Source organism: Sitophilus oryzae, unplaced genomic scaffold (genome assembly GCF_002938485.1).
Source record: "Sitophilus oryzae breed Bouriz unplaced genomic scaffold, Soryzae_2.0 scaffold_1440_pilon_pilon, whole genome shotgun sequence".
NCBI lineage: Eukaryota > Metazoa > Arthropoda > Insecta > Coleoptera > Curculionidae > Sitophilus > Sitophilus oryzae.
The window spans coordinates 3811019-3833589 of record NW_022146105.1 but is presented as its reverse complement, the minus strand read 5'-3'; the positions used below and the strand labels follow the sequence as shown (position 1 = coordinate 3833589).

Genomic DNA, 22571 nt, shown 5'->3' with positions numbered 1-22571 from the left:
TTTAAATCAACATATAGCAATAAATTAAGCTGTAATAATTTCGCTTTCGTTTAAATGAAAAAGGAATAAAATGCTCAGAATAAATAACTTTATCAATTCAAATCATTTCTTGTTTGACATCAAACTTAGTGGACAAGGCAATAAGTCAAAGAAAATTTAATTTTAAAATAAAAGATCGCGCGCCTAGGAATGTATCTCAAGAGAAACTGCTATTTTTCATTATAATTTACGACTAAAATACAATTATAATTTAACTAAAAATTACATGTGTATATACACACAAATTGAATGGTATATATGCAATTTATATTAAGAAGAAAAAAATGTTTTGACAAATTTTCAATTGGACTGTCTCTCCCGAGAGTACAGTTGTTATTTATTAAATGGGAGGAACTACAATAAATAAAATTACAATCAGCAGACTTTCACTGATATTAACTCCGTTAAAAGTCATAATTCTAAGGCAGATCGGTGCAACGATTACATGCCCTTAGAGCTATATTATTTTAAGAAATGTACTTTTTCTGATCCCAATCGCGTAAAAGTATACAGGATTTATTATTAGTCTTGAATCGAACAGAATTTGAGAATGTGATTTAAAGAAACCGAGAAAAACTGAGATATTTTAATTGGCAAAAAAATATTTTGTTGATTGTTGGATTGATGCTAACCTACAACTACCAATTTCTCGATTTCTAATGAGACCATATTGATGGAAGACTTATTTTGTTCGCTTTCTAATTCCATAAATTTCTTCATTAACTCAAAAAGTCTTCGAAACAAACATGTCCTCGGATTTTTTGCGAAAATTAATATGACGATTCGCCAACCAAAAGAAAATCATTTCCATTTCAGCTTTAATAAATAAATCAGCTAATATAAATTATCCATCTGAATTCCTAGTTAATATTGTCATACCATTCCTTGCGTACGCTTTAAAATCAATTCATCAAAGAAATGTCAAAATACTAGTATGAATTTTAATTAATACTGCTTGTAATTGGCTCTGTTAAATAAAGCACTAGTGAGATCATTTTGAGTTTCAGTTTCTCATAAGAAACATGCATTAGTTAAGCAAATACCCGATGCAAGGAAAATATACTTAAAATTTTAAATATTTTAATTGAATTGGTCTTAAAAAACGTGTAAAACTATATTAAGTATTAGAAAAGTTATAGTACATTTAATGTAGTGCTACAGCAAATTTTAATAATAAGTAGGTGAGTATAACCTTTAAAATTAATTCTACAGCAGAAAACACAAAAATTAATTTAAAAAACAGAACCACTTAATACCTTATTAATTTTTTACCAGTAATAAATTCAAAACAATTTTAATAAAAGCATTCAAGGCTTTGGTACTTCAAGAATATGCCTATCACTATTAAATTTTTTTCTGTATTTTCTTAAAAACTCGATTTGAAACATCGCATTTTAATTATATTTTATGAGAGGTAGCACAAGTTTATTTCAGTCCATTTAAATTCAGTCACTGTTTAAGAAAGCACCTTTATATACTTTTAATATAATATATTTTATGATAGAAAATGCAATGGTATAGTTTTACAAAAACAATTAGAATAAATTATATGTAATGAATCCTGTACGTATAGCCTGCTATGTCTTCACGGTAATAGATATTGATCAATTAGCATTGATTAAGTAGTGAATTCGCTTCTCTTATTACATCTTAAAACTCTTACACGTGGTTAGATATGTAGTTTATTCATATATAACTCTTCCTATATATATTATCCTTATATTATATATACATGAACTGTGCAAAAATCTTATGTTGGTTATAGTGGATTTTCGTAAAATGAGGTTACGGGACTGAATATAATAGTATTCGACGACAAAAAAATAAATTAAGGCTATCTGTGAGGAAGTATAAATAGTCAAAAATGTCGGGTTTACTGTTTCTATATTTAATTTTTAAGCGGGCTTAACTCGTATGGCTTCCGCTTGAATCTGAATCGGACTATTTTAGTTTTCAATACCACCACTTCGACCTTTTCCGTTTAGATAAAGAAAATAAATATACATGGTGTCAAAAATTAGTGTATCTAACTTTGTTTGGTGTTTTTACAGATAAAAAAAAAGTTCCAATGGGCGTATGCCCTAAACTGCTACCCGAAGAATTTACAGCCCTCGAAAGGTTAAATAAAAATAATATATTTTGTTTATTCGTTTTTAGTTTTACGTAAAAGAGTCCTAGATTTAATTTTTATTTGTTGAAATTACTGTATCTATACGGATAAAAGAAGTACCACCACTCTCTACCCTAATGAAAGTGCCTTTTCAGGGTTGTTACGGAATTTTACACTATCGCCATTCGCTTTAGCATTAAAATGTGTGTAAGAGTACAAAATTTCGAGAAAAACGGTTTACCAATGTTCTTAAAAATAAACAAAATATATTATTTTTGTTTAATCTTTCGAGGGCTGTAACTTCTTTGGGAAGCATTTTAGGGCATATGTTCATAGGAACTTTTTGTTTTATTTTTATCTGCATGTAAAATCACACTATTTTTTGGCACCCTGTACAATACCATTTGTAACAGGGAAAAACTAACTATAAAAACTGTTAGCTTTAGTGATGATTTGAACTAATTCTGTTGCAGTAACCTCGTAATAAGATCATTATTTTTTAAATTTTTAAATTCTGAAGGGCACAGAAAAGTACACCTTAAGAGAAACATCCCGAGAAGAGACTACATCCTTCGGAAGTAGGTGGATACTCCAAGCTATAAATAAATTTAAATAAGGAAAAAAAGAGGCAGTTTGGTTCGGCGAAACACTAAATTAGTCGACTGTTTCGAAAGTTAAACGCAACACCTAAACTACAGTCGATTCGATATTAAAATCGATTGTAATAATTTATTCGTTTTTGATTAGTATGAACGAACGGGAAGTAACTGACATTAGATAATAACAGTTTGAGGCCTATTATCGAGAAAAACAGAAAGGGGAGTTGTAGATTAGAGGTTAATAGTCTGTATCAATTTGATTATAAACATTTTTCAAACAGAAATTAAACTAAATGGTTTTTAGCCTTAATCGAATCGAACCTCTTGCGTACTATATTTATATTTTTATTAGACAAAAATAAATAACTAATAATAATTATGTACCTATACTGCAAAAATTCCTGTCTGAGATGGCTACTTTGTAAATGACTTTTAAGCTACAATGTAACAAATAATAAGCCATTTAAGTATCGATTACACTTCATAACATAATATGCAAGAACTTATCTATGCCATTTAGATAGCTCTCCTACAATTTAGTTTTCCGTAACATCAATCTACAATAAAATACTCGACATCAAAGAGAACCACTTTCGTTTAAAATGATTCTATTATCATGTTACAAATTATTATCCGAAGAATACCTGCTACTTTATGATAAAAACTAGAAATAAGAAACTACTCCCACTTAACTTCCTGTCTCACAATATACCGTTTGTGCCCAGGAAGGGTTTATAGTTTCATAGTTGTCGATTTTCGAAAGAAATCAGTACTTGTATATTATTTCCTATATTTTTCATTTTATTGATTTTATGGAAAGCACTGTTCGTTAAAATGTTGTATCCTATGTTATAGGGCTTGTTTCTCTCTACAATTTCCTGTCTCACAATGTACCGTTTGTGTCCAGGAAGGGTTCAGAGTTTCATAGATGTCGATTTTAGAAAGAAATCAGTACCTGTATATTATTTCCTATAGTTTTCATTTTATTGATTTTATGGAAAGCACTGTTCATTAGGAAGTTTTTTCCAGTAAAATAATTTTAAAATTAGGACTGTTTAGTTATTTAATAAGTTATTTATTTTTATTTTTGGCAAGGAAGGGAAGAATATGTTTTTTTGGCATAATATTAAGTTCATTGACAGCAGCAGCAGCAATTGTAACTTCAGCTTCTATTCACTTGGATGCCAAATTATAAAATAAGGTATCTTACTACTAACTATACACTGAGATGAAAAAATTTGAAATGTTCGATGACTGTCATGATTTTTTTGGCAAACTTTATATAAATATATGAACTTTAATTATTAATATCAGTTTTGTGTAAACTGTAGTATTGGGCTTTATTATACAGGGTTTATCGAATGGTTGTTTTTTACCTTAACACCTTGTGCAATAATTTTGTGAGCAAATTTTCCGAACCATGTCTCCTGAGCATTTTGTTTTTTTGTCTCATATGCCTTGGTTAATTTTTAAGAGCGAAATGAACCTGCCACCAACAATTTGCAATTTTTTCAATTATTATTACTTTTTAATGTTGTTTTACAATATGGCGAGGTGGCTTTGGTGGTTATTGTCGTAACGTCATATTACGCTGCATTAGATACTCTATACTAAATTTAAAAAAAGGAGTAATAGAACTATCGATATTAAAGAAAACATCTGTAATACTCAAATATACAAACAGTAAAGAAAACTCTAATACTTTGTATTGCCTCTCTTCACCGCTATAACTGCTTGCATATATCATATTGAGTTTTTTCCCATTGTTCTTTATGGACCAAGGGAAGTACATTTACAAGGCTGGGCAGTTCACAGGAGTATATAATTCACAATATTCACCAAAAGCCGCCTATTCATATTGAAAAATAACATGAAAAATTTTAAAAAATTGCAAATTGTTGTTGGCAAGTTCATTTCGCTCTTAAAAATTAACCAAGACATGTATTGAGATGATCCAAAAAACAAAATGCTCAAGAGACATGGTTCTGGACGAAAAATAATGTTATAGGAATATATGCCTACGAAATTATTGCACAGGAGGTTTTAAAGTTAGGGTAAAATAACAACCCTTCGAATAATTCTATATAAGAGTTTACGAATTAGAGTTGATATATTTATATACAGTTTACTAAAAAAATCATGAAAATATAAGAAATAGGACATTTTAAATTTGACGAAACATTTTTCAATCGAAAAAATATCAGAAATACTGAAAAGAAAAACGATATTTCGCAATATCTTGGAATAATAACAATCGGAATGAATGCAATGATTTACGATTGCTAGAGGTCATTCGAAAAGGAAATTAAATTACACGTATTATCCAATAACAATAAATATTATTATTAAGTATGAACGCGTGGGGTTAAACCCATAGAACTTACTTATACACAGATCGTACACCGATAAATATTTTTTCCTGTGTTTTCTACGTTTCGTACTTTCTAATAAAGTTTCATGATGTCATTACTCGATTGTATACTTTCAATTTCAATCGTACGATGAAAAGGCAGTGCATTTACTAATTTCACGTTGTTTTACACAAAAATTACTATTATTTCCCTAGCCGAACACGTTTTGATAAACAATTACTTAAAATTGAAACAACACTGCCAGAAGTTTTGAAAAGGAAAAAAAATGAATTTCTGGGATATAATAATAATTTATTTTACAGCATGATGTGCTGTATATTGTCCATCGCTAAAGCGAAAAATAGATATATTTTTTTTTCAGGTGAATAAACGGAATTATGTGAATAGAAATTTTCTCGAATTGTTCCGTACCAAACGCAACAAAAAAGCCTTTATATTTCAATTTCACGGTTTTTGTTATGAGTGCTCGCGTGCACGATTTGTTCGACTCATTTCTAGAGATTGTAATTATTACCTAAGCCCCCGTTCACGAACTATAGTAATCTAGATTTAAAAAAAATGCTACCGGCTTGTTCATTGTTGTTGATAAAATGTACGTTATGGTTTGTTTCCCCTGAAACTCCATTCCAACGCGCTCACTCATATGCACAAACAACAACATCCATTATTGGAAAAACGATAATCATTTATAAATGTTATTTAGTAAGAAAAATAGAATATATTATTTAATGAAAAAAAGGCATTCAATCAAGTGATATTATCAATGTGGATAGAAACTCTCGGAAACAAGAAATAACCATCTTATCCGATAGTCAAACATCAATTCACTCAGGAACCATCAATTCGAAATTGATCCAAGAATGCCTCAAGAAGTCTTCCTACTCTGGGTGCCAGCCCACCAAGGGATAGAAGGTAATGAAAAAGCAAACGATCTAGCTAGAAAAGGAGCGAACACTCCACTAACTGGACCACAACCGTTCTGCTTTCCAAGAGGAATCCAACTTAAAGCGTAAGTCAAGAACCAGGAAGACTCCATCTAAATGGGAATCCCCCAACAGCCTAAGACACTCGAAGAAGTTTCTCGGAACTTACGACCGAGAAAAATATTTTCCTTAATTTAAGTAAGAACAATCTTTGGATTGACACGCGGGGTTTTTAACAGGACACTGTCTCCTCAACGAACACCTCAGTAAATTGAAGCTAAGAAACAACGACGAATGCAGATTCCGTGGGAAAAATGGGAAAACACCAGAACCAAAACACCTCATCACTGAGTGCGCCGAGAGTTAATCACAGGGCCATGTAAGTGAAATATTAAAAATGGTTCCAGCAAAAGTTTCCCAATTATGACGGATGATGGCGCTGATCGTCAAAATTTTTGGACAGGGATTTTGCTTACCGACAATACGACGTGAGCTACGACCGGACCAGGACCAATCAGAATGATCAGTCTTTCTTAACATTTGCCGGAAGTGTGTGTTAATTTCTGTTGTGATAAGTGTGGTTGTGTTTGCAGTTTGATTTTTCGGTTTTGATATTATGTTAAAATTAATTTTGAAGTATTGTATCACCTGTTTTTATGTAATAGTACTTTTTTTAATTCTATGATTGTTTCTATGTTATGATTTGTTAATGTTTGTTTAACAATGTTATACCAAAGAGGTTATACTTAATATACTTATCAATTTGCATAGCCTAACTTTTTTATCAATAAACTTTGTAGATTTTCAGATTATTTAATTCCTTTTGTTTCCGTTTGTAATTTTATTTTTAAGACATATTATGTGATTGTTTCACATAATATGTTTTAAAAATAAAATTGCAAATAGCGAATAAAAATAATTAAAATAAAAAAGTGTATTTTACAATTCCCCCCGGCCCCGCACCCCTTTGGCTAACCTATAATGTCAGCTATGTCGAGAGATGGCGTTACGAAAATGGAACCGATTTATTACAAGGAACTTGGGCTTCTTTTTCGTTAGTATATTCTGTGGTTAATCATTCGTGCCATAAACTTTGGTACGACTGATATCGGAGATGGTGAACTACCCTCTCTAAAACCATCTCAGATACTGGCTTTTTTCAAAGCCCTGAGACTGTATGATGTGTTATTAAACTTGATAATGATAATGTTGTGTGTATTGGTACACGTTAGCTGCATATAAAGGTATTCAAACTTACCCTAAGGCTCTGTCTTTTGGAGAGTGATTCCAGGTAACATTGCCATTCTAAGGATCGCAGGAACAGGAGATGCCATCTACGCTCAAGGCCGTTCGCAATGCGTCTGGCGTTTGCGGTGTTGCATTTTGCATCGGGCCTCTTGCACAATTTCACAACCGAGCCTACGATTTTACCGTGATTTTCAATATCACGGTGTAGCACCTGGAACAATAAAAAAAATAAATCTCCGTTTTTTAGCCCACTTGCTGCAAGATCATTGCTATTATTAAGTTCTCAAACGGTTTCACAAACCCTAGGGACAAAATCAAAGAAATGCCTTTGATTTTCAGAGCGTTATATATGAATATTCATAGTTATATATTATTAGCTCAGTTTAACCATCTGGTGGTATCACTGCAGAAGAAATAACACGCTTTTATGGTCAATCTAGTCAACGTTATTTTAATTTTTATGTATCAGATATGGTAAGAACTATTTCTTTTCTATGTGAGAGTCACTCAACAGAAATTCCACAGTACATTCAGTGGAAGACTTATCTCCCAAAATATCACATCGATAAAAATATTATCAAGTAAACACGCCACAATCTTTAAAACATTATTTAGACAGTTTTATTGCAGAGTTTTATACAAAAAATAACAGATAATTATTAAGAAACGGTCCTTCATCTTTCTCTTGTATTCTGCTAGGTTTTTTGATAATATCAAAGGCATAGATAGCTTAAGCCATAAAAATATTTAAAATATACAGATTAAAATCTAGGTCTCTACAATTGAACGAATACGGTGTTAGAACTTAGATATGCTTAAATTACGATTCATCTAAAATGGAACATCAGTTGGTTCCATTAAAAATGCATTTTTCTTGTCTGAAAAATAATGAAAATTAAATAATTGCTAATTAAAATGCGTGTTCTGTTGTGCTGAGTGTAATAATAAAGCATCATCTGTTTAATATTTATTAGAAATGAAAGTAATTACTTGGTGTATTGTTGAAGTTCTTTAATTCTGCGTGAAAATGTTCGAGCTATTTTACAGCAACTTGGATATTTTATTTTCACATTGTTTCAATGGTATTGTTACTTAAATAATTGCTATGTCGATATATAGATTTGTTAGATTCAAAGTACAGCATAAAATATATCGATTTTAGTTAAACGTAGCCTATTCTTTTTTTAACTAGGGACATTCATTATGTTGTCAGGCTTGGATGATATATATCTACCATAAATACTTACTAAAAATATAGCTAATTCCTTTTGGATCAAATAATTTTAATATACCATTTAAACCATTAAATGTGATATAAATTACACACCAAACACTATACTTGGCAAAATTTATTCTTTAACGTCTAAAATCTAGGACATTAATTAATATTCTTAAATAATTGTGAACCTTTAAGGAACAAACAGAATGCCACAATCTGCGAAATGTGTTTGCTAAATTTCATAATATTTGTATCCATCGATTTCCTACACAAAATATGTAGGATCGTGTACAATTTACAAAAGCAACAAACAATATGTCAAAGGATGTTCAATTAGACCACATTTTTAGTGGAGTCTATATTTGGATACTCGTATATTTTTCCTTGCGCATAGATTGTGAAATTAATATTAACAACCGTTGCTAGTATAAACTTTAGACTAATTTTGCGGAGGTTTTGAACACTTTTGTAAACAAATAATGATAATTGAATTTACACTTGCTGAAAGTCCTAGAAAATTTATTTTAATTCTTTTATTTTTATAAACTGAATATTACACATCAATCATCACACAAAATAAAAAAAGGTATGGTCGTGTTGATAATCCATTAGCATATATTAGATAATTCAATTTACCTTTTGACAGTCATCAAATGACTTAATATGTACCTGAAAAGAGCTGTTTTACGTTAATTAGCATATAGATTTACATAATTACTTATAGATATTAAATTAGCATTTCCGGTCAACGAACTATCTAAGAATACTGCAGTGCTTGTGTTAGGAATTATAAAAACCGATAATAAAAAAACCTCTTGTTTAAAACAAAACTTTCACCGATTTAAGCGTCAACTTTTAACCACACTACAAAGCAGATCCGCTCAACATGTGTATGGACAAAAAATTCCTGATGACTTCAACGGCATGTAATAAAGTCTAACTCACAGTATGTAGCACTACATAAATACATGCATCTATTTACATATGTGTCTAGTAATATGCAGTATATTCACTTCCTTTCAGAGTATATTAGCTACTGCCATATGTTATTACAATTTTTAAATATTAGTTTTGATCCATAGCTCTTTTCTGCTGTTAGATTAAACTGTTTACTATATTAATATTTGTTTAAAAGTTTGTAAACAACAAAACCCTTTTATAAGAAAAATTAAAAAATGAAATGGGTGTTAATTTCCTGAGAATTGAAACACTAAGTGCAGTTTAAAATATACATAGGTTTTTTTTGTTGTTAGCCTATGAATAACAGAATAAAAACAAAGATCTGTTGTTGGTTTACTATTTACAAGTCTGGAGTAAACACAACTAAGAAAAAGACTTTAATAAACTGAACAAAAATAAACGAACTCAATTTTGTAGTAGACTAATTGGAATTAACATGTCGAATTTTTGTAGAAATTAATCCGATAATAAATTAACTGAGTCTACTACAGGCTGCGTTGCAAATATAAACACGGGTAGTATAAAGAAATTTTGAGGCTTTGCAACTTGATGCAACCAGTATCTAAATTTATATCTGAATCACGGGCAGTCGGTCTAAAAATGAAAATTAGAACAAAGTCACCGGAAAGAAATTTGCATTAGATGTTCGGCGGGTCTTTTGAAAAAATATTTAATATCATTCTATCGAAAAAATACACTTTAGGTTTGGCTTTTTTATATAACAGGGCTGCAAAATTCTTGTATTTTTAAGGAAGCAAAATTCTTTGACATCAAATCTGGCTAACCTTAAAAACTACATAAAATTTGCTGCAAAACTTCCCAATTTCATTTTTTTTTGGTAAAATTAGTATCCTTCTTCCTTAATATGTGAAATAATTAAAATGTGTCGATTTTCTCTTCATTTACCAAAAAAAACAGCGGTTCAAAATACATTAATTTCTAAGAAAGGAAAAACTATTTGTCACCAAATCTGTATATCCTTTAAAACTACATCAAATTTGCTACTAAACCTCTCAATTTCATTGTTTTATGACTAATATTACTATTTTTAATAACTTTTTAATATGTTAAATATGAAGAAATTTTTTTCTCCATTTACAAAAACAGGGGTTCAAAATTCTTTAATTTCTAAAAAAGGAAAAACTATTTGTCGCCAAATCTGTATATCCTTTAAAACTCTATAAAATTTGCTACAAAACTTCTCATTTTCATTGTTTTAAAACTAATATTACTATTTTGCTGAACATGTTAAATACGTAGAAAAAAAATTTCTTTCTCCATTTATAAAAACAGGGGTTCAAAATTCTTTAGTTTCTAAGAAATGAAAAACAATTTGTCGTCAAATCTGTATATCCTTAAAAACTACATAAAATTTGCTGCAAAACTTCCCAATTTCATTTTTTTTGGTAAAATTAGTATCCTTCTTCCTTAATATGTGAAATAATTAAAAAGTGGCAATTTTCTCTTCATTTACCAAAAAAACAGCGGTTCAAAATACCTTAATTTCTAAGAAAGGAAAAACTATTTGTCACCAAATCTGTATATACTTTAAAACTACATCAAATTTGCTACTAAATCTCTCAATTTCATTGTTTTATGGCTAATATTACTGTTTTTAATAACTTTTTAATATGTTAAATATGAAGAAAAAATTCAATTTTGTCTCCATTTACAAAAACAGGGGTTCAAAATTCTTTAATTTCTAAAAAAGGAAAAACTATTTGTCGCCAAATCTGTATATCCTTTAAAACTCTATAAAATTTGCTACAAAACTTCTCATTTTCATTGTTTTAAAACTAATATTACTATTTTGTTGAACGTGTTAAATACTTAGAAAAAAATTCTTTTTCTCCATTTTATAAAACAGGGGTTCAAAATTCTTTAGTTTCTAGGAAATGAAAAACAATTTGTCGTCAAATCTGTATATCCTTAAAAACTACATAAAATTTGCTGCAAAACTTCCCAATTTCATTTTTTTTTGTAAAATTAGTATCATTCTTCCTTAATATGTGAAATAATTAAAAAGTGGCAATTTTCTCTTCATTTACCAAATAAACAGCGGTTCAAAATAGAATGTCCTTAATTTCTAAGAAAGGAAAAACTATTTGTCACCAAATCTGTATATACTTTAAAACTACATCAAATTTGCTACTAAATCTCTCAATTTCATTGTTTTATGACTAATATTACTATTTTTAATAACTTTTTATATGTTAAATATGAAGAAAAAATTCAATTTTGTCTCCATTTACAAAAACAGGGGTTCAAAATTCTTTAATTTCTAAAAAAGGAAAAACTATTTGTCGCCAAATCTGTATATCCTTTAAAACTCTATAAAATTTGCTACAAAACTTCTCATTTTCATTGTTTTAAAACTAATATTACTATTTTGCTGAACGTGTTAAATACGTAGAAAAAAAAATTCTTTCTCCGTTTATAAAAACAGGGGTTCAAAATTCTTTAGTTTCTAGGAAATGAAAAACAATTTGTCGTCAAATCTGTATATCCTTAAAAACTACATAAAATTTGCTACAAAACTTCCAAATTTCATAATTTTGTTTTTATGAGTAACTTACTATTTGATATTATGAAATAATCAAAATGAGTAAAGTTGTGTTAAATTTAAGAGAACATGCTTAGATCAGATGAATTCCATGTGTTAAGATCAATATATTAAACTAGAACGTGATGTAAGCGGGTCTCGGAACATCCTGTGGGGTTTTTCTTAAATAAAACTGGCGTAGTAGTGTCGAGGTTTGTATTAGGTTGGTAAATGAACCGTATCTTGCCGGGCATATGTTTACTGAGTAAGAAATTGATATAACACAAGCAACAGCTGCCCGCTGTTTAAAATACGGACAATGTTTAGATACATTTTGCTCATAAACTTCCATTTCACAAAGACATTAAGGATTTACGGTTCATTTCTGCTAGAAACGTATACACCAGATTAGCATATTTGTCTTTAATTATTATCTCCCTTTTCATTTAACTTATTAAGCCTTCTTTGTTGCGGATCGACGTGACGGTGACGGTACGTTATAGTGAGAATCGCGCCTAAATCGTCAGATTTAGCGATGGGAACTATCGAATGAATTAAACTATCGAATGGTTACTGAATGAATGATTTCAACTATCGAATGGTTTTATTCGAACAAAATCATTCATTCATTTGTATACTAAAGCATATGTGACAACCTCGCCGTGCGACTAAATGGTTATCGTTGAGCCACGACTATCGAATGCTTTTGATAAATGAAATTTAGTATTCGTTTGATTTTTGTGTGCGTCAGTGTATTATTAGTCCTTCCAAATTTTTATAACTTCGCCTTATAAATACTGTGCTCTTTTTGCGTTTATTAAAATATTTAAAATACTAAAATAATAGTTTTTTTTTAATTGACGATTCTGTGCGTGTGCAGGTGTCAAAATTTTTCCGAAAATTTGTGTGATTTTCCGTAGCCCGATCTTTCAATTATTTTATTTTATATGGTATATGGTCTATTTTTTAATGGGAAATTTTGAGAAGTAGCAATTTTTAAGAGAGATGAGATGAACTTAGAATTATTTTTAAAATACATATTTGTTTAGATGTTTTAATAATATGAATTAGTTGAACTTAATAATCATATTTAAGTAATGTGGTTAAGTAAATGGTTATCGAACTCAAACTATGGGGTGAGAAAATTAAATTGAAAATTTTACACGTGCCAATTTAAAAAAAATGTTAACGATGTTTGTATTTTGTTTATGCTAATTCTCTTACATGTAGTTTTTTGCAAAGAAATATTTCATTTATTTTTTAAAGTAAATGCCAGTAAAAGTAAATATTATTTTTAAATAGTAATATAAAGTACCTAATATAAATAATTTTGATTTCTAATTTTTTATTTATAATTTTCCTTCCATTACACTGCATGCTTAGAAAATTAATAAATGTTTATATTTCATGATTTGAAAGTTTGTTGTTAATATAACAAATTAGTTCTGTAATTATTATTATTTAATAAACCAACGTTGCCAAAAAAGTTAAAGACTTTATTATTTTTAAATAGGATCTAATATAAATAATTTTGACATCTAATTTGTTGTTTATATTTTGCTACTGCGTAAAAAATGTTTATATTAAATTATTTTAAATTTTGTTGTTAATAGGTATAACAAATTATTACTGTTATTAGTATTTTTATTAAATCAGTCTTTGCTTAAAAACATTAAAAATAATTTTCCTACATCCAAAATAACAAGTATTATTGCAGTGTAACAACAGAATATTAATAAAAAAAATGCAAAATATATAGACATACTATCCCTAACTAACTAAAGCCAAACAATAACATTCTTTGCTAATATCCTTCTAATATCAACTAATACCAATATATGGCAACAGCGCCCTTCATAATGTATTTTCTGTGTAAATACTAGCACCTCAATAAAAAATAATGTGTTCTTTATATGACTCCGCAAAAAATCAAAGATGCCGGCTTCTTTCATAGCATTGCCACCGACCGCTGTCGGGTTTCTCGGAAAGAAACCTACGTCGCCGGGCGACAACTAAAATCCAGTTAATATTTTATTATAATCGATCCTGACGAATAAATGAATTTCATAAATGAATGAATTTTATAAATGAATGGTTTTTGCTGCCGAATTACTAGAATACAATACTTCAAGGCAGATGACGCATCTATTCGATAATTTTTATTCGAATAGTTTTCAACGAACGTTTTCTTACTAGCTATCGAATTATTCAAATGAATTGCAACTATCGAATGTTTCGATAGTATTCATTCGATAGTTCCCACTACTAGTCAGATTATTTAAACCTTGCCTTAATCTGACGCGCTGGATTTTTTCTTTCAGTTTTTTTACTACTCTGATCGGCTGTCCTACACGCACGATCCTGTATAAAAGGTTCATGTATGGTGGGGGTACCTAACAGGGTGCAAGGTTTCTCCCTTTGTTATTCTGCCGCGCTTGTGATTAAATCCTAAAATCACTACTTGAGCTCCCTTACTACAGGTATTAATTTATAAAATTGCATACTGTGAGCAATTAGAACTGAACAGAAAATAATTTTATTAATGTGGCACTTAAACTTTATAAGGTAATTTTATAAGAGAAAATATTTAAGTAATATTCCCTTACCCAACGCGTAACAACATTAAAAAGACGCGATGTTTCTAGACACATTTATATTTTCACTATCACGATTTTTTTTCTAAATTATTCGGTCTTAAACTTAGATTCAGAGAAAGTCGCGTAAAGATATAATCGCAAAGAAACATAACTATTTGGGTCTCTAAATAAGCAATATATCACGCAAAAAATTTAGAACAGAACTATTAAAATATTCTCAACAGCAGGAAAGAACAAATTTGGTTTCGTATTAGTGAGAACTCGCATATTTTACAGTAAATTGTCCTTGGAATGTCTCTACAGCTGTGCTTTGACCTATCTTTAACTGTTTTGGTAAAATATATAATATATAATAGACATGACAGAAAGTAATGTCTAAGGTTATTTTTTCGAAAGCTCTAAAAGTACTAGTATTAGAAAAGTGTATAAATTTTGCTGCAAAACCTCCAAATTTTATTGTTCTATATCTAAAATATTATGTATTTTTCTTGTACGTATGAGTCATAAATGCAATTTTTATTTATAAATTGATAAACTTATCCAATTAAATTATGAATTATTAAAATTAAAAATTAATACCGGTCTGTTAAATATAAAAATCAATATAAGAAAACATCAAATGAATTCCAATATGTTAAAATCAAATATCTAAATATTTATTTAAATAATAGCTATGGCAAAAAATGACTTCATTGTTTAATAAAACTGTTAGATTGGTGCAAAATGTAAAGCTAACAATAGTTATCATGGAATTTCCGTAAAAAAAAAATTAGCAGCGAACATTATTTGATTTTGGTTTCACCACATTTATGTCAACAGATTGCAAAATCGTATTTGCCTAGCTAATAATCTATAAGGAAATTTCTTTATACATAGTTTTTTTTCTAGTATAACAAGCCGGCTTATTAATATTAATGTTCTATTACGTGTATACCAGACAAATTAAAAAATAAACGTGACATACATAATAACAATAAGATTATAAACGTAAGGCTAGTTCTTTGTAGAATGCCGACATTTTAGAATACTTCCCATGAAAAGTTAAAACGAGCGCCTCTGTGTAGCCACGTATTTAGACCATTTTAAAGTGTCTTTTTGGCTTAACGTTTTTCATCATCAACTGTAACTTTTATGGCCCTAATCAGAACAGGAAATAAGATTATTCCAACAATGACAGCGAGTATATCTTTTAAGTAACCTCGTTTTATAGACAATTTAAATTTTGCACAGACTCAAAAACTATTTATCAACACCGGATAATAAATAGTTTAAATAACGATTACGTATAAATTACCATACAATTAGCATTTCATTACACCATTGGCCACTTCTCACATTTAATAGACATTTTCATTAAAAATGGTATGCAGAAGGTGAATTGAAACTACAAAATGTTGTCTCGTTATCTGTTATTTTATCAATTTTTGCTATTTTGAAAGAACAGGTGAAATTTGTTGTTATTAAAGTTATCCCTGCTAATTTCCTAATACCATGATCCCATCTCAGGTTTGGTCTTCTAGGTCTCTTAATTCCTCGTGGGTACCATGCTGTAATTTTTGTGGTCCATCTGTTGTCCGTCCTTCTTGCCAGGTATCCTGCCCATTGCCACTTGAGGGATTTGGTTCTGTGGATGACATCTATTACCTGGATCTTTTGTCGTATTCCCTCTTCTTTTACGGTCTTTTTTGGTTATTCCCAACATATTTCGTTCCATTAAGCGTTGTGCGACCTATAGTTTCCTTATAATGTCCGTTTTAAGGTTGATTCTCACTATACCTTCCGTATCAGCTACCTTCCGTTTCCCTTCCGTTTACATAAAATATTATCATGTAAATGAATAGCACAAAGCACACTATCCGTTCCGTTTCCCTTCTGTTCCTTATCCTTTCCTTCCATACATTTTTTTGGCGGACGGACTGAAGCGTAACGGACACAGCGTTGTCAAGTTCTTACATTTGTAACAGCTCTGTTAACATTTTGCGGTTATTTATTTATTCTTTAACCTCTTAATTAAATCTATTACCTTTTTCAAAAGATACAAATTTTTAAAATAAAACTTTCATAATGATATAAATTGTACAATAAAAAGTATGGAACTGATACAGAACGGAAGCTTACGTATAACGTTAATAAAAAATACGGAACGGATATGGAATGAATATGATGGAAACGGAAGGTATAGTGGTACGAAACCTTTAAGTGTCCAGATTTCGCATGCGTTGGTCATGACCAAACAGGTAGTAGGTATACATTGGTCGAATGTTTTGTTCTTTTTTTTCTATTATTAATATCTATTTAGTCATTATAGAGAAAAACTTGATTGGTATAAGTTAAAGTTAACAGCTGTCAGTTGCCGGAATATAAATATATATGATTCGTTGGAAAGACAACAGGAAATCTTCAAAATGAAGTGTGCTTTCAAGGTTTTATTAACTAATATGCATGCAAAATGAAGTACCGGATTAAAAACAAATCGTTGTGATAATAACAAGGCAGAAAATCGCATTTAGCGGGTTATTACCGCAATTAATGTTGAATTAATTCGTTTATAAGCTGCACGATTATTTGGCACATCGTACATTCTTGCGATACCATCCATTAGTGCAATATATTTTTAGAAAACCTTGTGGAATTATTTAGCCTGCGCTTATATTATATTCTATTTTCAATAGAAGCCCGCAAAATCACTTCCTTGCTCGCGACAATATTTGTCAAGCTATCTGTAATTCCTGTTTATTTTTTAACAGTTATTGTTTAAACTCTGTAGATTTTAACGGTTTTTAACTGTTCCTTCGTAACAGTTTTTATAATTTTGTCGCTCACAAATTTTGTAATGGTTTAAGTAAAACATTTCGTAATCTAAATTAGCAATTTTAAATACTGACAATGACCTCAAATTTTCTTGTTAATAATATTACTAATGTTTTATCCAAAATTACACGACAGACTGGTCTATTTAAGTTTTCTACCCACATGACCGCTAGTCCAGCTTACATTGAATTTATTAGTCGAATTACAGTGGAGAACCAGCATATAAAGGCATCAATTTAACACAATTTTAATTCTCACAGATATACAACAAGCTAAAGTGCTTTTATGTATGTTTAAATGTGTACTTGTCTCACATTCGAGATAGGACAACATAAATTTGCTTCATATCATACTAATTTAGACATATAATTAGTCTTATGAAAGTCTTCCTTACATATAATGTTATACAATACTTGCAATAATAATAATACGAAATATGTATCTTTCATATTTAATAGGCATCTTGAGACGATACTTAGTGGAAGGCTCCTTAAGAGAACATATTCTTCGTTATATATTAATATCCTTCGAGTCGATTAGTTTAGCATAAATGAACAATGCTGAAAATGAGAGAAATCATTTATTACAACCAATAACTTAATGGTTTCCTCTTAAATTGAAAAGCAAATTGCAGAGGAAGGTGATCTTGAAATAGCCCATCATTATTTTCGCTCCCTTCTTTTCCCAGTGTAGCCTGATCCAAAATATTAAAATACTTTACATTATAAGACGGAATAATTGAAACGCTCCTTAGCAATGTATCTGAGTTCATTCAAAACAAACGTACAATCATACCTTTTTTATTTCCTATTTTAACAAAGCATTGAATTATTCTTATCCAACATTTAGATCTGATAACATAGAAAGGCTAAAAGCCTAGCCATTTAATGTATTTAGTAGATATCTCAGTTCATACGTTTTACATAGGTCTTGTGTAATTGCTAATCTTGTATAAATGTCTGGAGTTATTTTATTTTGCATATAATGCCATCAAGGAAATAAGGATAGTTTGGAGTTATCGCTTTAGTTTGTTAAACCCTTAGATTACGTGGACATGACACGATTTGAATTTAACTATTTCAAAATACCATAAAAAATCTCCGATATGAACCCATAAAATATATCTATCTATTGGTGAAAGTCCTCCATACAAAGCGCACTACACGCATGTTTAATAATGAGTAATTAAAGAAGTATAAATTTATAATTGTAAAATATGTGTTGCACAAGATACAGAGGTATTTAAAAATTCATATAAGGCATCGTTAAAGTTAAAAGTTATTTATATGTGGGTTATACTTTATTGCCTATACCTAGCAGAAATTATGATTCCATTTTACAGCAAAACAATAAAAAGAATGGATGTCGAGTTAAAAAGGAAATCAGCATAAAATAAGTTTCTAAATAGCTGCCCATACTGAGAGGACTTATCAACAATTCAATTCATACATAAAGAGTCATAAAGATTTCAATTTCTGAGAAAAAGGAATATACTTTCACTAATCAGAACATATTAGACATTTGACATTTGAATAGCAAACGTGAGAATTAAAAAATAATTAACCAAAATTTCTCAAATATTCTCAAATTCTTAAATAATCACAATGTAATAAGATTCTTTTGTAAGAAGTAAATTCTAAGATGAAAAAAGTTAACCAGCAACTCGATATGCCTTCAGTTTACGACTTGGTATTTCTTTTTACCAGTCACCATCAAAATGGAAAAATTTATGTGCTTTTAGAAGTCGTCTCAAACAATACTAAAAAGGCCGAGTCTAAAAAGCCATTAAAAAATCCTGTTATTGATACGTCCAGGAGTATTCAATGCCGGTGGTTCTCAACTATCTAACAGTGACAGAAATTACAACATAGAAATCTTAAAAATCTGAAGATTGCTTAAAAATGAAAATTTGTTTTCTCTAATGAATATTCAATCTAATCAGGGCCAGAGATTGAAAAATATAACACAAAACATGTCCTTTTATTATACGGGCATAATCATATTAAAATAGAGGGCAATACCTTAGAACAGGTCTACAAGTTCAAATATTTGGGGTCCTGGATAGTTAACACCTTGAACAACGACGTGGAAATAAAAACCAGAATAGAACAAGCGAGAAATGCATTTTTTAAAATGAAGAACGTCTTCCAGAACCCCAGATTGGACCTAGAGCTGAGAGCTCGGCTCGTTAAGTGTTATGTTTGGTCAATCCTAGTATACGGAGCAGAAACATGGACACTGAAAGTTCAAGAGATGAATCGCCTCGAATCGTTCGAAACATGGATATATCGAAGAATGCTTAAAATTCCATGGACAGCCCATATCACAAATACCGAAGTCTACAACAGAATAGGCAGAGAGAGAGAGAGAATTGCTCAATATAATAAAAATAAGAAAAACATCATACTTAGGGCATATATTAAGAAATGAAAAATACCACGTCTTACAATTGATAGTTAAGGGTAAGATTGAAGGAAAGAGAGGTCTCGGCAGGAAGAAACTATCTTGGTTGAGAAACATCAGAAACTGGACTCACCTAACTTTTGAAGAACTTATAAGGAAAGCCGAGAATCGTGAAGATTTTGCCAATGTGATCGCCAACCTCCACGAAAGAGACGGGGCACGTAAAGAAGAAGAATAATCATACGTATTTTTTAAAAAGCAAACAGTGCTGTAACATAAATATTTTATAAAAGGTATATTCTAGTAAAAAAGATTGAGAACTACTGTCCCGCTTTACAAATAATCTGACCAGATATGGCCTAAACGCTGGAATACTAATAATTGTTTACTATCTAAGGCTATATACCGATGTAAACTAGATGCTTTATAGCTTCTCTGTAGTATAAATTTCGTTTTTTATGCTTAAGACGTCTAAGAGTTTCATGTGATTTATTTTTGTCTTTAAGTTAAGCATTAAAAAATTGTATATATGTTGTTTTTAAAATATAGCTTTTTTAAACAATTGATTTGTTTAAAATGTAGATTAATATTGGTAGTATCAAAATAAATGGAGAATAAATTATTCACGAAGTAAAGTTACTTTCTTTAAATTTATTTTTATGACTGCACATTGAATTACATTTTATATGTACTCTCACTGCTTGCTTTATGCTTATCAGAGTAATCTAAACGATTATGCTGTCAGTAGTACAACTACTACTAGAAATATATAATTTAAGCTGGGCAAATTTTAAATTTGCCTATTTTTATGAGCAACCTTCGAGATACACAATTTAATGTACTCTCACTACTCTACTTGTTTTACGCTTATCGAAGCAATCTACAACTATTATGCTGTCGCCAGTGCTTTGCATAGTTGCATTGCCCTAACACCTAAGTGACATGCATGCACTTTTGTTGAATTCCCACATCTTCTGCAATATTTAATAAAAAAATAGTTACTGCTTTATTTATATCAGATTAAATAATGCTCTTATTCAGAATAGGAAATTTTATTACATCTACTTCCTCTTGTTAAATGCTGTCGTTCTTGTAAGCTTAACAAAGGTTATTTCAGAATATCGAATGAGTTTATTTGTGTTTGAAGGATGGCCCCTTAACAAATTTTTATTTTCACTCTGTTTATACTTTGTCAGTAAAAATCTAGGTTAGTTTACAGGATCTTGTCAACGAGTCGTCTTTCTGAAAGAAACTGTCCTTGAAATAATGTAAACATATTAGTACAAGCCACAAAATTAAATTAGTTGTACGCAAGTTTTTAAGAAGACGGCTTTCATATCTTAAAACGATGCTATCGTATGCTTGAAATTAAAATTAAATCAATACCAATTCCATTAGATTGATAATCATCAAATTTTTGGAGACCTGCGAAAAAAATGATTGACTACGATGATTCTAACTTTAACAGTTATCTAGCTACTATGTTCTTTAACTGTATCAACCATTAATGAAATAAAGAAGTTCTAAATGATTAAACTGACTGACAAGATGCGATATTTATCAAGGTAAGCGCGGCAGTTAAAAGGCTCGGTATTTTTCTTGGCAGAGAGACTCCAATAAAAAAGCTAGGCTGTAACGAGCCTTATTGAAAGCCCCTGTAGGTTGCAGATATTTTACTGCTTCACTTAGGAGCTGCTACATATCTCGGTAAATACAATACATAAATCATAATGATAAATTACGTTTAGAATTACTTGGTGAGGTACCATATCCTACTAGAAATTACAAATCATACCTCCACACACTAGTTGAGCAGTTCTTCATTTCAGTTCCTTGTTGTTTAAACAATTTTCAATTAAAATTTACAGTTAAGACGGGCTAGTTCTTGTGAAAATATAATTACCGCGTTCATTATAATAATCTCGTAAAATTTGCTTGTGTGAACTTAGATAGACTTTAAGTACTAATAAAATTAATATAATAGAACAGATCGGACAGCTTCTCGAAAAATTATTTTGAAAATTACTTAAATTTTAAATCTTAAGTCAACTTTCGAAAAATGACTTAAATTTTCTGTGAGCGTGTAGCTCTGATTGTAATGCATAGAAATTGAAACTGTAACTGAAAACCTTTGAAAACATCTGTAGAAATAATGGACTATCGTCGTAATGGACTAGAGATTGTTGGAATAATAAAAAAATATAGACATATATAAGCAATTTCACCTATTACTTAAAGCTATCGACACTGTGAGATGATTGTCAGATAAATTCATCTTAACAGTAAATTTCTTCTTTTGATTGGCAACTGATTACATCTGAAATTACTGCTTTCGTAACTTAATGCTTAATTTTTGAAAGGCAGATCTTTGATCGAAATGAAAATAATACATAATACGTATACTTGTGTCGTTTAAAGTCACGTTTATTTCATATATTTGCTTGTTGAATTACTGACAATATTATAAAAATTAACCGACAGTCTCACATCGTTATTAATACTAACTGATTCTGAACAAAAATTTATAGAATTCGATAATTCGATAAAGGCGACGACATTTCTGTAATATTGTGGTAATTTAATATTTGAAAAAATAAATGCTTGCAAACTGGGGATTATATTTACTTCTAAGATTGGCATATCTTCACGTCTTGCTGTTGAGCTTTCAAAATACTATCAGTGTAAATGTTTACACAAATCCCTTTGACATTGACGACAGATAAATATAATCGATAGTGTGATATAGGT

At 29.9% G+C, this 22571-nt stretch overlaps 1 protein-coding gene across 1 annotated transcript in view; it reads right to left on the bottom strand.

The window, feature by feature from the left end:
- Positions 1-22571, bottom strand: part of LOC115876834 — a 145792-nt gene that overhangs the window by 53693 nt on the left and 69528 nt on the right. Inside the window, exon 7 of the mRNA XM_030892810.1 lies at positions 7302-7502. Within this exon, the coding sequence (XP_030748670.1) occupies positions 7302-7502 (201 nt within the window). The remainder of the gene's footprint in view (positions 1-7301; positions 7503-22571) is intronic.